The 14,884-nt window shown below is 40.6% G+C and overlaps 1 protein-coding gene across 2 annotated transcripts in view; it reads right to left on the bottom strand.

Annotated features, from left to right (window-relative positions):
* PELI2 (pellino E3 ubiquitin protein ligase family member 2) overlaps positions 1-14,884 on the bottom strand; it is a 170,882-nt gene that overhangs the window by 3,332 nt on the left and 152,666 nt on the right. For both annotated transcript variants that reach the window (XM_079769545.1, XM_079769546.1), the window contains 2 exons: positions 8,057-8,254; positions 5,825-6,013 (listed from right to left, as the gene is read on the bottom strand). In XM_079769545.1, coding sequence (XP_079625671.1) covers positions 5,825-6,013; positions 8,057-8,254 — 387 coding nt within the window. The remainder of the gene's footprint in view (positions 1-5,824; positions 6,014-8,056; positions 8,255-14,884) is intronic.

Raw genomic sequence — 14,884 nt, 5'->3', positions numbered from 1 at the left:
TGGGAGGAAAGATAGTAAAGTCAGTTTTGGGTGTGTAGTTTTGGGTTGTGCAGAGTGTCTGTAGTGTAATGCACAGAAGGCTGGTGTGGCTCAGAGAAGCACATCTGGGATTTATCAGCATCTAGGTGAAGCCTGGAGTGGACGAGACTGCCCACAGGGGTCCCTGGGAGGATAGGAGGCTGAGGACAGAGCCAGGGCACCCCCCTCCCCCCACTAAGGCTGGGGTGCAGAAAACGAACTATGTAAGGAGAAGAGAGGGAGGGGAAGATCAGAAATTTAGTCATTCTCTGGCCTAAACGACTGTGCTGGCTCTCCAATGCCATCAGGATGAAGCCCAAACTATTAACCTTCACAATATGGCCACTAGACTTCAGCTGTTGTAGCTCGTAGTGAAACAGGGCTGCCTGTGCTGAGTGCACTCAGTTCAAGTGTATGGATGCTCTGAGCTGGATTGCCCACAGGCATGCGCACAAAGTGCCCTTTGAGTAGCACTCTCCATCACACCCCACCCATATCTACCCCTCGCCTGGGGAACTCCCACTCATCGTTCAGGTCTTGCTAAGAGGTCACTGATTCAGAATGCAGAGCTACTACATGCAAGAAGCAGGACTGGAACCTGTGGCCTGCCTTCGGCACCACAGTGGCTGCCCACACAGTGGCCTGTTTTCCTCTGATCTGTTCTCTCTTGTGTGCCACCTCTATCTATGAACAAAATGTGTAACTTTTCTCCAGAATACAGTGTTGGGGGCAGAATGGGGTAGATACCACTATGCAGCGGCAAGGATTTGGATTTTATTTTTTAAACTAGAGGCCCGGTGCATGAAGTTCGTGCACGGGTAGGGTCCCTAGGCCTGGCCAGTGATCAGGGCTGATCAGGGCCTTCCTTCCCCCGGCTGCTGACGGTGCCTTCCTTTATTCCGTGCCACACCCTGGTGGTCAGTGCATGTCATAGTGAGCGGTCGAACTCCTGGTCAGTTGAACTCCTGAGGGGATGATTTACATATTAGCCTTTTATTATATAGGATTCTACAAAAGGGGGACAAAGAGAAGGCAGAAGGAAAAGACAGGGTTGTGGAAGTGAGAGATAGTTAAAACCTAATGGCCCCAAAATATCAGATGGCTAAGCTTAGAAAATAGAATTCAAAGCCCCATCCTCCACCTGTAGCAAGTGACAACCTTTTAAAGCCTGGTTTCCTCACCTGTAAATGGTAACAGTAACAATACTGACCTCCTGGGGCTGCTCTGAGTGATGTCTGAGAGAGAATTACCACAGAGCACTTGGTACAGCCTATGTGTAGTAACACTATAGTTATTTTTAATACTCGCACTCACGGGACAGAGGACGTGCTTAGATAGGGGAAGGGAAAGAGAGAGAGAGATACATGTGAGAGAGAAACATGGATCAGCTGCCTTCCATACATGCCCTGACCAGCGGTTGAATGCACAACCCAGGTATGTGCCTGGACTGGGAATCGAACCTGTAATCTTTCGGTGCACAGGACAAAGCTCAACTGACTCAGCCACTCGGGCTGGGCAACACTATGGTTATTTTTATAATTTCACCTAAAATTAGGTGAGCAAATCAACTTAACTGAATTTACCTAATTTTACAGAAAGCCAATATAGTTTAATAAAATACTCGAGTCTACTAGAGCGGTATTATACATATTACCATGTTATCATCCTATATAATAAAGAGCTAATATGCAAATTGACCTTCATGCCCTCACACAAGATGGCCACCCCCATGTTGTCAAAGATGGCCACCACAAGATGGCCAGCAGGGGAGGGGAGTTGTGGGCGATCAGGCCAGCAGGGGAGGGCAGTTGGGGGCGACTGGGCCTGCAGGGGAGGGAGGGCAGTTGGGGGAGACCAGGCCTGCAGGGGAGGGCAGTTAGGGGTGGCCAGGCCTGCAGGGGAGGGAGGGCAGTTGGGGGAGATCAGGCCTGCAGGGGAGGGCAGTTAGGGGTGGCCAGGCCTGCAGGGGAGGCAAGTTAGGGGTGCCTGCAGGAAAGGGCAGTTGGGGGCGACCAGGCCTGAAGGGGAGGGCAGTTAGGGGTGGCCAGGCCTGCAGGGGAGGGCAGTTAGGGGCGACCAGGGCAGCAGGGGAGGGCAGTTTGGGGTTACCGGGCCAGCAGGAGAGGGCAGTTGGGGACAACCGGGCTGGCAGGGGAGCAGTTAGGCGTCAATCAGGCTGGCAGGGGAGTGGTTAGGGGGTGATCAGGCTGGCAGGCAGAAGTGGTTAGGAGCAATCAGGCAGGCAGGCAGGCAAGGCGAGCAGTTGGGAGCCAGCAGTTCCGGATTATGAGAGGGATATCCGACTGCCGGTTTAGGCCTGATCCCTGTGGGACATCCCCCGAGGGGTCCAGATTGGAGAGGGTGTAGGCTGGGTTGAGGGACCTTCCTGCCCCCTCAGTGCATGAATTTCATGCACCAGGCCTCTAGTTAACTAGATAAATGAGTAGGACACAATTCACAGTTCATTTGCCTATTTACTTACTCAGGGGTTTAAGCTCCTGAAAAAATATTTCCCCCACACTTAATTAAAGTACCAAGGGCTCATCATGTGCTGTAATAATGAGCAACTGTGGTGACTTGTTAAAAACATGCAAATATATTGATTCACATTAATCACTGAATATGATGTTAATATAAAACCCTCTACCAGGAGGCAAAGACTGTTGTCATAACAAATATTCTGGACTTTTACCTAAACACCTTAGTTTCAATATTTCCGTATTAAATTACAAATGCTATTTCAAGCCTGATAGTTCCTATCAACTGCTACTGGTAACATGCATAGGACCAGAGTATCACACATTGGAATGGAAGTGCAAAGAATCAGCAGGCTCTCTTCTCAGATAGAGATAAACTGCTCTCCAAGTTTTCAAGTGGGGATCGCAGGAGGATGTCCCTTCATCCCCACTGTGTCACCCACAAGTCCAAGACCAGACTGACAGAAACTGGAAACCTTTACTGTTGGCTGGGTCAATGATATACTACCAGACAGTACAGCACAGGGTCACTTCCAGGGAAAACTAACATTAGTCTATATTAACATATTTTGGCGTTATCTCTGTGGCACTGTAGACTTCTCTGGCACACTACAGTAGTGTGAGCTGGGTCACGACACAATTCCCAGAGTGGGCAAGACACGCATCCCAGGTGTGCCCTCCGGGACAAAGAAGCCCTTTTGTGGATTGCTGCGAATGCTTTACATTTGCCCAGGAGGCAAATGCTCTGGTGTGACCATCTCAGATGAGAGCCAGATGTGACTCCTCACAAGGCAGTACTGAGTGATGGCCAGGAGTCCAGACTCTCAATCAGAGTTTCAATCCAATCAGTTGCCACTTTCTAACTCTGTGACATTGGGCAATATTTACTGTATTTTTCCGTGTATAAGACGCCCCCCACTTTTCCAAACCAAAATTAAGAAATCAATATTTTAAACATTGTGCTGGTTTTCCTCTTAAGGCCTTCTTCCTTTTTGGCATCTTAAGGAGTTGCTTTTCCTGTTTTCTCCACTGATCATACACTCAGTGGGAGGAGGTCCAAATTGTCTCTCTGCAGCTCTATTTCCATGCTCTTTTGCATAGCTGATTACACTCAGTTTGAATTTTGCAGAGTAAGACAATCGCTTACAGGTATTTTATCTTTTTATTTTTTGACATCTTTAGGTGCTCAGAACGCTCTGGTCCCTGTTGCATCTGTGCACTCTCCAACTCCACCTCCAATTATGGCATCAGCTGACATCAGTAACAATAAGGCTTGTGATTGGAGGAAGTCTGTTTGACAAGGTATGGACAGCTACTCACTTGCAAGGCTCCCTCCTCGGCGGACTTCCATGTATAAGACCCCGCGCCCTCCCACCCCCCCCGACTTTCAGTCTAACAATTTTAGAAAAAGCGTCTTATACATGGAAAAATACAGTAACCTCTCTACTCCACACCTTCCTCACCCATAAAAGTGGGACAATTCCACTTCCCTGACAAGGCTGCTGTGAAGATTAAATTAGGAGTTAATGATGTCTCTGAAATGTTAATGCAGTGCCTGCACCCAGCAATCTTTTACTGACTTCTCACTGTTGCTCTTAGAATGAGTAATAACCAGGCTGGCCAACATAGGTCAGTGTTGTGTAAGACTATCTGGTGATCAGAGACAAAAAGTTATTTGGAAAAACTGCTGTCACATTTTCTTCCCTATTTATAATCTCTTTAAAATCGTTTAGACAAAGTTTATTGAATTTGCTTGGCCTCTCTTAAAAAACACTCTTCATATTTACTTAGCCATGATGCTCCAAGACTGGGCTTTATCATCAAAGAAGTTGTACCTGTAGCTGAGTGATGGTATAAAATAGAAATTTAAAAAACATTCCTTGATAATAAATAGCAAGGAGAGAAAAGCCAGGTTAGTAAAACTGCGCCCCCATCTTTGTTTTCCACCTTAAAAATCTTGGTTATCATCTTTCTCTCTGAAAAATGCTAGAACAATCCTCTATTTCCCTAAGTTTTTTCTATGGGAATTTTGAAGAAACCATTTGTTCTTTTTTGTTCTAGTTTCTATCTAACATTTAACTAAAAGTACTGGAGTGGGAAATTTATTAAGAACCTTTAGATGATTGGATAAGAAAGCTGTGGTACATTTACACAATGGAATACTACTAGGCTGTAAAAAAAAAAAAAGAAGAAGTAGAAATTCTTACCTTTTGCAACATCATGGATGGACCTGGAAATTATTATGCTAAGTGAAGTAAGACATTCAGAGAGAGACAAATGCCATACAATCTCAAATGTGGACTCTAATCAACAAAATACTCAACAAACAAAATAGAAACAGAAGCATAGATACATAGAACAGACTGACAGCTTGTCAGAGGAAAGAGGGTTTGGGGCGCTGGGTGATAAAAGGGATTAAGCAAAACGTGTGTGTGTGTGTGTGTGTGTGTGTGTATAAATAAATATATATATGACACATAAACATAGGCAACAGTGTGGGGCTAGCCAAAAGGGAAGGTGGTCGGGGAGGGGGAAATGGGCAAAGCGAAGATAAATGGGGACGGAAAGAGACTTGACTTTGGGTGATAAGCACATGATGCAGTGTGCAGATGATGTTTTATTAAATTGTACACTTGAAACCAATGTCACCCGAATAAATTCAATTTAAAAAACCTTGCACACTGTGCCCCATAGCCATGGCAAGATCATTCTCCATAGAAGAAAGGGTTAAATAACCAACTGCTTTAGGGCATTTGGGATAAGTAATAATAGTTCTAGGAAAATATTAGCATGCCAAGTCAATGCACATATGACTTATTTCAAATAAAAAGCTATAACTACGATTCTGGTGAGTTATATATATATATAGGGAATTATGTATTAATTTTCTTATTACAAACTCAAAAAAAAGCTAATTATCTTTTAGTTCCAGAAGGTCTAGTAAATAATTCTGTAAATTAAAATTTTCACTAATTAGTTTTAGACTGTTTAAGTTTTTTTCCAAATTAGTAAAGTTTAACACTAAAAATAAGTTTATTCTTAGTGAATTTAAGTGGAATTTTGTGGTGAAGGACATAATAAATGATTTTGCTCTTAAGGTTGTAAGGAGCAAAAGATAATGTATTCTGCTATGAGGAAAGCTTAATCGTTAGAGGAAATAGGGCCATTTCCCTCATGCTTCCAGGGCCTGCAGAATTCTCACCCTCCTGGGCCAGTGGTACCCAGCACGCGTACCTGTACAAAACTTCTGAATTTCGGGGAGGAAAACGACAGTCCTCAAGTTAGGTCTTTGTAGCCAGTTGCATTTTTTCAGAGTGAAGTCTACTCACCAGCTTTCCCCTCTGCTGGGCTGACCTGGTTTCTCGCAAGGTGTACACATCTCCGCAGACAGAGATCTCACGCCAGACGCCGGGCTGGGACTCCTCAGTGAAGCCCCCTCTGGGGTGCATCACCAGGACCCCGTTTGTAGTGAGCCCGTCCATGTGGCCATCGGGGTTTTTCCATTTTGCTGCCTTTTCCTGGAGAGTGGAGAAAGCATGCTAAATGAAGGGATTCTAGAATCTCTTTAAAATATTGGGTAGGTTCGGAGGGGATGGAAGTGGTGAATTTTCATTTTCAATTTAAAGCCAATCAGAATAATATATCCAGTTAGTCCAACAATATGGAAGAAGTGGTAAAATGGATGAATAATTTATCTTCAGAGACACATTCTATTTATCTCGGGAGCTTAAAAACAAACAACCTGAAGCCTGGGCCTCTCCCTCACAGATTCCTTTTCACAACCCACCCACCTCCCTCCAGGTGATTCCAGAATCTTCAGTTTTTTTGTGCAGTGCTTTCATCTCATCATCTAAAGATGCTTTGTAAGAACTCATTATCAGGGAAATGTGCAAAGAAGGGAAAACATTTCTATTAAACATACAAAATTTCAACAAATGTGAAGCCAACAATCTGCGGCCACTATATTTTCCTTTGAATCGGGACAGAGGACGTCGAGGAAGGCTCAGCAGCTTGTTGTAATAGCAGGACAAACACCTGGACGACTGACTGTGCTGCAGGGATTTTGATCCTCTCTCGAGGCGGATATTGTTCACATGACTTAGGGGTAAATCCTGAGAACGATAAGCAAGGTATGATGATTCCAGTTCCTTGCTAATGGCTGGTTTAGGGGTGGGCATGTGGCGGATCTGGCCAATGGGACCTGACTGAGTCTTCTGGGAGGCTGCCTGGAAAAATTTCTAGTAAGAGTCAAGAGACAAGGGATAAGCTGCCTCTGCCGCCTCCTCTTCGGCCAGAAGCTGCCGTGCTGCAGGGGTGTGTGGTAGTGCAGCAGCATCTCTCACCCATGGGACGACCTCGCCTGAGGAAGCTAATGTGCCCAGAGGGAGAGGGCAAGACAGAAAAAACTGGTTCCTCAGATGTCACAGAACCACTGAACCAAGCAACCGTGCAGTTGGCCTTGCTTGGCACTTCCTGTAATGTGGGATAATGCATTTTTATTATGGTTTAGGCCATTTTGAGTGTTTTTATTTTCCCTACAAAAATATCCTGATTCAAAAAGGAACTATATGGGCCAGCTGGTTTGGCTCAGTGGTTGAGCATCGACCTATGAACCAGGAAGTCACGGTTTGATTCCCGGTCAGGGCATATGCCCGGTGCCTGGGTTGTGGGCTCAATCTCCAGTGTGGGACCTGCAGGAGGCAGCCAATCAATGATTCTCTCTCATCATTGATGTTTCTATCTTTCTCTCTCCCTTTCCCTTCCTCTCTGAAATCAATAAAAATATATTTTAAAAAGAACTATATGAAAACTGGATATTCATTAAACCTTTTGGGTTTAAATTACATGGAACCCTATGAAAGCAGAAATTTTAATGTCTTGTTCTCTGTGATATCACATCTATAACCCAATATGGAACACAGCAAACACTCAATTTCTGAAAGAATGAATAATTAACATTTTCCTTTGAACTCTATCTAGATTTGTACATTTATTTTCTCTATAAAATAAACCCCCTTAAAACTATCATAAATACATTATGCACAATGTTGAGATATACTTTAAAAAATTAATTACTATACATATAACAAATAAAACAATGGCAATTATTTTCAGATTTTTAATAACAGCTTTTCAAACTGGCCATCTGAAAATTAAAATCTCAAAATTGAAGTAGAGGCATCACATAAAACACATTTTTTGGTCACAATTATATGTCATATATGATAATAATGGGTGCTTTTCTTTTTCTTTTTATATTTTTATTGATTTCAGAGAGGAAGGGAAAGACAGAGAGAGAGAGAGAAAAAGAGAGAGAGAGAGAGAGAGAGAGAGAGAGAGAGAGAGAGAGAGAGAGAGAAACATCAATGATGAGAGAGAATCATTGATCATTGTCTCCTATAGGCCCCACACTGGGGATCAAGCCCACAACCTGGGCATGTGCCCTGACTGGGAATCGAACCATGACCTCCTGGTTCATAGGTCAATGCTCAACCACTGAGCAACACTGGCCAGACAGTGGGTGCTTTTCTTGAAACAAGGTACTTATTAATAGTACTTACTCCAAGAAATATGTTTTTGGAAGAGTCGAATCCGGCTGCGAATATCCGTGCTGTATAAGGCTCATTTCTGTCACAGACAATCCTGCAGGCAAACCTGGATATGGTGCTTTGTGTGATCTGGGCTTCGTCACTGTTCTGACCGCCAGAAACTGTGTCTGTGACGACAAAGTCGATAGGGCTCTCGGTTGATCTGCCCACCTGAGTAAATAAAAGCACTCATAACTCACTTAAAAAATATCATGTCATCATACTTTGCTCAAATGGAGTGAGAGTTCAGGACCCTTTAACATTCCTTATCTCTGCTCTGAAGGTCAGAATTTAAGGAAAGAAAAAAAAATAGCCCTAACTCAGACCTAAGATCAAAAACCTGTTACCATTCCTCAGTGTAAGGAGGATATAAAGGGCTATCCAAGTCAGCCGAAGTTTGGATGCAGTCAAATGAAAGATTTAAAAAGCTGGTCTTAATATTTCAATTAGGGATTTTTAAAAAATTCTCTTGGGAAAGTCTAAAAAGTTGCCAATAATATTATATTGGCTTTCTTTCCTTGGTAAGTTTAAATGCTGCCAAACGCATTTATTTCGTTGGCCAGATCTTACAGTTCTAACAAAGCTTTTCATATTCAATAAATCCAACTAAGACAGGAATTGTTCTGTTCTGTGAACAGAAGTATTTGTTTACAAATAAGGAAATCTCAAGACAAAAGAGTAAAATGTTTATGTAATGATTTTCTATGAACCTCTACTGGAAAACGGTGATGTTATATATATGCCAAAGAGACTTCTTAATTTAAAATCACTTACATGTAAGTGAATAATTTCTTGCTAAACATATTAATGTTCTAACAATAGTGACTTTGATTCCGAAGCTGCCAATGGGAAGAACACAGATGTGTACATATAAGGTCCCCAAAAAGCAATTTCCCAGGAATCTTTATCTGGATCTCAAAATTCTATCTAAAATATAAGCAATATAATATACTTTTTATCTGAATGTATGAAAGGGAAAGTATTAATATATAGTGCATAAATTTAGCTCTGCTTGCTTCCTGGAACAATATTAAATTTCTTTTGTAAGTCTCACATATACATTCTCATGCATAGACTATCGCAAACCAACCAACAACAGACATCTCTTTTCTCCTCTTCTTTTTTTTTTTTTTTTTCTTTTACAAACCTTAATTTCTTGTCCTAATGAAATGTGTCTGGAATAAACTAAACCACTGGGCTCACGGAAACTCATCAACTTAACTAGATGCATATTGCCTGAATGTATGCATTTCAGGTTTAGAAAGCCTGTAACTTGTTTAAAAATGCAACATAAAATGTAAATTAGAGGTATTACAAAATCATATCATTATACAATTCATCTTTCTGAAGTGGCAGACTCTCCTCTCTGCTAGATTCATTTAAAAGTTGGGCGTGTAACTCAGAAGTTCTGAATCAGACCACTCTAATTTTTTTAAAGCCCCCTTTAAATCTATTTTCTTAGCTACTTTCAAGTATATAATCAGCATTATTAACTATAATCACCATGTGGTACATCAAATCCCCAGAACTTATTCATCTTACATCTGGAAGTTTATACTGTCTGACCAACATCTCTACCAAACCCTCCTTCTCCACCCTCAGCCCCTGGAAACCACCATTCTAGTCTCTGTTTCTATGATTTTTATTTTTTTAAAGATGACACATGTAAGTGATATTATACAGCTTTTGTCTTTCTCTGATTTATTTAACTTTAAAAGACTTTTATTCAATTAAAGAAGTAAAAAATACTTATACAAAATATTTCACAAATATAGGAAAGCATAAAGGAGAAAATAAAGCTCAGAAACAAACCCGTCCTGAAACTCTATTCCAATGAAGCTTAGAAAATGTGAAAAGTTCCAAAATTGCCTGGTCACAAAACCCAGAGTTCTCACAACGACACAGTCTCTGACCTCATTTGTCACCTTCATGCCTTTTTAAGCTCTGTTATAAGTTCAAAGCTAAAACCACGCTCCAATAGAATGTCACACAACTGCTCCTTGTCTACAGAGATTATTCTCTTCAAGAAAGGCCATTCTGATCTCATCCCAAGGTATTAAATTAATGTCTTGATGAATTAACTGAAATTGACTGTAATACATGACATTTTATTCCAGCTGGAACATACTGCTAGGATCAATTATTTCAAGTCATGATACTTATCTGACTGGTCATATGAGATTTGTTTATCAATTCACTTCCACTTAAAACTAACCTGCAGAGTGCTAGTATAATTTTACTAGAGGCCTGATGGCCTTCCTTCCCCCGGCTGCCGGCACCGGCTTCCCTCTGGCACCCGGGACCGGGGCTTCCCTCGCAGCTCCGGCTGTGTCCCGAAGGATGTCTGGTCTAATTAACTTTTATTATTATAGATACTGCAGAACACAAACTTCAGGGGGCTTTTGCCAGGAAAAAAATTGAGCCACTTTCCTACTGAAAACTCACCCACTATGGAAAAACTTGGTCCTGTTTTTTCTTTTGTTTACTGGATCAACTTTACATTATTTTAAGAGCAGTCATGTAGATAAGCCAAATGTTTCTGTATTTCATCCGATATTCATACAGTGCTGATATTCATACAGTAGCCACATGGAGAACTTCAACCCTTACTACTGATACAGACACAGCATCATTCAGCACTTTAAATTTTAATATATCTGAGAAGAGTTAGGGTTTGCTTGACTGTCAGTCGAAGTCAGTACAGGTAAGACAGTTCGGGAGCACCTGAAAGGGCCTCCCTCAGGTTTCCCAGACCAATCCTTCCCGCGCCCCTGCAGCTGTAACATCATCTGGCTTCCCTCCTATGGCAAGAATGACATATTGCCGCTGCTATTCAGGACCAATCTCTTCACTGATGCCTGAGAACCCAATGTTCTCCACTTCCTAAGGATTTTGCTCCCAATATTTGCTCCCGCCACCCCTCTCTCCTGCATCATCAATTTCTCTCTGGAGACTGGATCATGCCATCAGCTATCAAACACATCCTGGAGCTTCTCAAACTGTGCCTCTGAGGAGGAAAGAACCAGTTTTTTTTGTTTTGTACATTTCAACTTGCCACTGATACCTTATAAAAATACAATAACATGAGTATTAGAAAAATGATCATCTGTTCCGATGCTTCAGGAATACCAAACTGCTGTAACAGCTTCCAATTTCCTACTCATCTCACTCTGCACGAACCTCGGTTCTCAAACAGCTCCCATCTTGAACAATTCAGTTCTCGACCAAGTTTTTCATAAAAAAATGTCTTGGTTGACCAAAACCTTCAGTTTTGGACCTGAAAACCCTTTCATGCTGATACCTCAGCATGATGAAAAGCATCTCTCAGGCAACAAACTAAGGAGAGAATGCTTTTGTTGCTGGCCAAATATACTATTAGCACAATTAAAACATAAAGAGGCCATCAGAAGTGCTAATGTTGCTAAGAATGTGAAAATGCTCACAAAACAACAACCACAGGCAATTGAATAGGTAGAAAAACTGCTGTTGAGTGGATCAAGGAAAAGCAGTTAGCTGGTGATAGTATTTCTGAGGCAGTGATATATGAAAAATTCATTTAAAGCTAGTAGTGGGTGGGTTGATAAATTTAAAAAGTGTATATTTATAAATTAAACAGTAAATTAGACATGTAGTATATATAAGAAAGGTTAAAACTGAATCATTTTTGGGTCTGGAACAGATTAATTCAATTTACATTTCTAATGGAAAAAACATGATTCGGTTTTCGAACACATTGCTTCTCCAACAGCCTTCCAGAACAAATTAAGTTGGAGAAACGAGGTCCCAGTTACTGTTAACAGACTTTTCGCCGCTCTGCCCAGGAGTTTGAGTAGCACTGTTCTAGTCTCTCATCTTTAAAAAAACACTTTCCTTTGCCTGCAGGCAACCCTCAAACTATTACCTCATTTTTGATTCATTTAACAGCAATACTTCTTGAAAACCCCTCACTAGTTATTGCTTCCATTTCCTTACTCATTCCCTTAACATCTCTCCTCAACCCACTGCAACCGAGCTTCTCTCCCCAAGGCTCTTGCTGAGGTTTCCAGGGCTTATAATCAGCCAGCATATGCTGACACATTTGTACCTGGCATTCAAATAATGAAACCCTTCTAGGCTAGTTGGTAAATAGCTCCCTTTCCTACTCTTTTTGTTCTCTCCCTGGGTAATCTAATCAAATCCCAGCTATTAGCCACAAAGCCCTGATCTCTCCCCCGAGCTCCAGACTAGCACACCCAATGCACACACTTTGATGTCTAATAAGCATATCAAATGTAACATGTTCCAAACAGAACCTAGATCCCCTTTAGCCCCTGGATTCCCTATGTCAATGATTGGCATCCAATTTGCTCAAGCTAAAAATCAATACCCAAGAATTATCCTTGATTCCTTCATCCACACCCATGTTTAATCTTGTTGAAATCCTGTCCACACTACCTCCAAAACACATCTTTCCTCACCTTTGTTCCAGCTACCACCAACTCTTACTTGGATTGCATTACCTTAGCCTCCAAACTGGTTTTCCAGTTTCACACTGGCCTCCTACATTCTCCTCTATAGAAAGTAGCTGGAGATATCTTTTAAAAACATAAATCAGATTGTAGCTCTCTCTTACTTAAAATCCTCCAACAGCTTCCCCCAAACTCCTAAAATAAAACCCAAGTTCTTTACTTGGCCTAAAGGCCCTACCTCTCCCCGCCTCTGCCTACCTTTCCACGGTCATCTCAGGTCATTTCCCTCCTCCTTCACTCTGCTCCTCCCCTGAGGCCTTGGCCTTCTGCCTGGAATACCTGCTGTTTGTGGTCTATTTGCCTCTAGAATGTAGGCTCCATGAGAGGTAGCCTTAGCGGTCTATGTACAGGAACTAGGTGAGTATCTGACACACAGTAGGCACTCATGAAACTGATGAATGGAGGATTATGAGTGAGCTTGAGCACTGTGAAATAAACACACTCACACGTTTTAAGAAATAACTATTGAAAAAGTATTGATATTCTTAAACATTTTCCTCAACTATATAGATACTAATGTTACCATCTAAAACTACTAAGAGATTTTATTCAGTAGAATGAGAAAATAATTGGGAATATTATAAAATAAAATGGCATGAAGAGTAAAACAACTTAATATTTTGTCTGAATTTGATAAATCTTACTTTTGAGTTCAAACTAGCACTTAAATACTATGTCTATACCTATGACCATGACTATGATGATGGCTCTATCTACCCATAATTGTTTAGCTTTTTATAAAATAGCTAACACATTAACATCATTCAAGAAATAAAAAAGTATGAAATACCTCCCTGTATATCACCTGCCTAGCCCTCTTCCTCAAAGGCAACTGCTTTACTTAATGCATATAAGCATTATTTAAACATTTAATAATACTTATTTAATATTTAATGATTAATATGCTGTTTACAATTTAATATATTTAATATTATTTACATTACTAACATTTAACATTAATATTAACTGAATATAATGCTATCAATGACTCAATATAAATATATTTAATAGTATTAATATTTAATTCTTTTTTTTAATATTTTATTGATTTTTTACAGAGAGGAAGAGAGAGGGATAGAGAGTTAGAAACATCGATGAGAGAGAAACATCGATCAGCTGCCTCTTGCACACCCCCTACTGGGGATGTGCTCGCAACTAAGGTACATGCCCTTGACCGGAATCGAACCTGGGACCCTTGAGTCCGCAGGCCAACGCTCTATCCACTGAGCCAAACCGGTTTCGGCAGTATTAATATTTAATTCTTTAAATATGTTTGTAACTCTGTGTCTGCTTATTCTGTTTTATAGTCTTGGAGGCCCCGACTATGTCCCCAAATTCATGGAACTGTTCCCCTACTGAAGTATATTTAGGTTGTTCGTAATCTTTTGTTAGTAAACCATGCGTCAAACAGTAACTTGATAAAAATATCATTTTGTAAGTATGCAGGGGTATCTCTGAGGTAAATCTCTAGGAAGAGAAGAGCTTTAGGAGAAGAGCTGAGTCTAAAAGTGTAAACATTTTGTATTTTTCATAGGTATTTCCAAATCACCATCCTATAGAGATCATACCAATTTATAGCATGTAGAAGCCTGTCTCCCACATCTTTGACAAAACCTTTTGGATTTTTGCCAGTCTGATAAATTGGGCATATTTTCTTATTTGCAAGAGTCATTTTAATGCTTTTTGATGTATCTATACTTCTTTTTTTTGACATTTGTTTCCAACGTCATTTAATAATTTAACTCTCCATATATAAATGCAAAGCCTCATGGCTTCCAATTTGTGTTTGCTTTTTTTTTTTATTAGCCTTGATTTTAATTTTCTGTTGTTTTAAAGTACCAAATCTTGGATATAGTAATTCTCTTTTAAAATTAATGATGATTTTTTTCCCCCTTTATTACTTCCTTCCTCCTCCTTTCTTTTGATGTATTTCTGGACATTCTAATATATATATCACTAGAACTATTCCTGAACCTCTACTTTCTAGTGTCATTTTTTTAAACAGAACTTTTTGAGATAAATGTTCAGTTCCCTGGCCCTTTGACCCTCTCCACCTCCCTCCTTCCCTCCATTGCTTCCTCCCTTCCAAATAATAAAAGCACTTAAGTTTTTATATTTCTTTTGAGTATGCTGTCAGTCATATCAAATGAGTTTTGCTATATAATGTTCCCAGTTGTTTTTAAAAAGGTCTAAAATTGTATTTTTGATGTCACCTTTCATTCAAGTGTTATTTAGGAAGTATTTTAAACATGTTGGCTTTTAAAAGCAGCTGGCTATAAAAATTTTATTCTTA

Source organism: Cnephaeus nilssonii (genome assembly GCF_951640355.1).
Source record: "Cnephaeus nilssonii genome assembly, chromosome: 4".
NCBI classification, from domain to species: domain Eukaryota; kingdom Metazoa; phylum Chordata; class Mammalia; order Chiroptera; family Vespertilionidae; genus Cnephaeus; species Cnephaeus nilssonii.
Note: the sequence above shows the minus strand (reverse complement) of the source record. Positions and strands in the feature narration are given on the sequence as shown.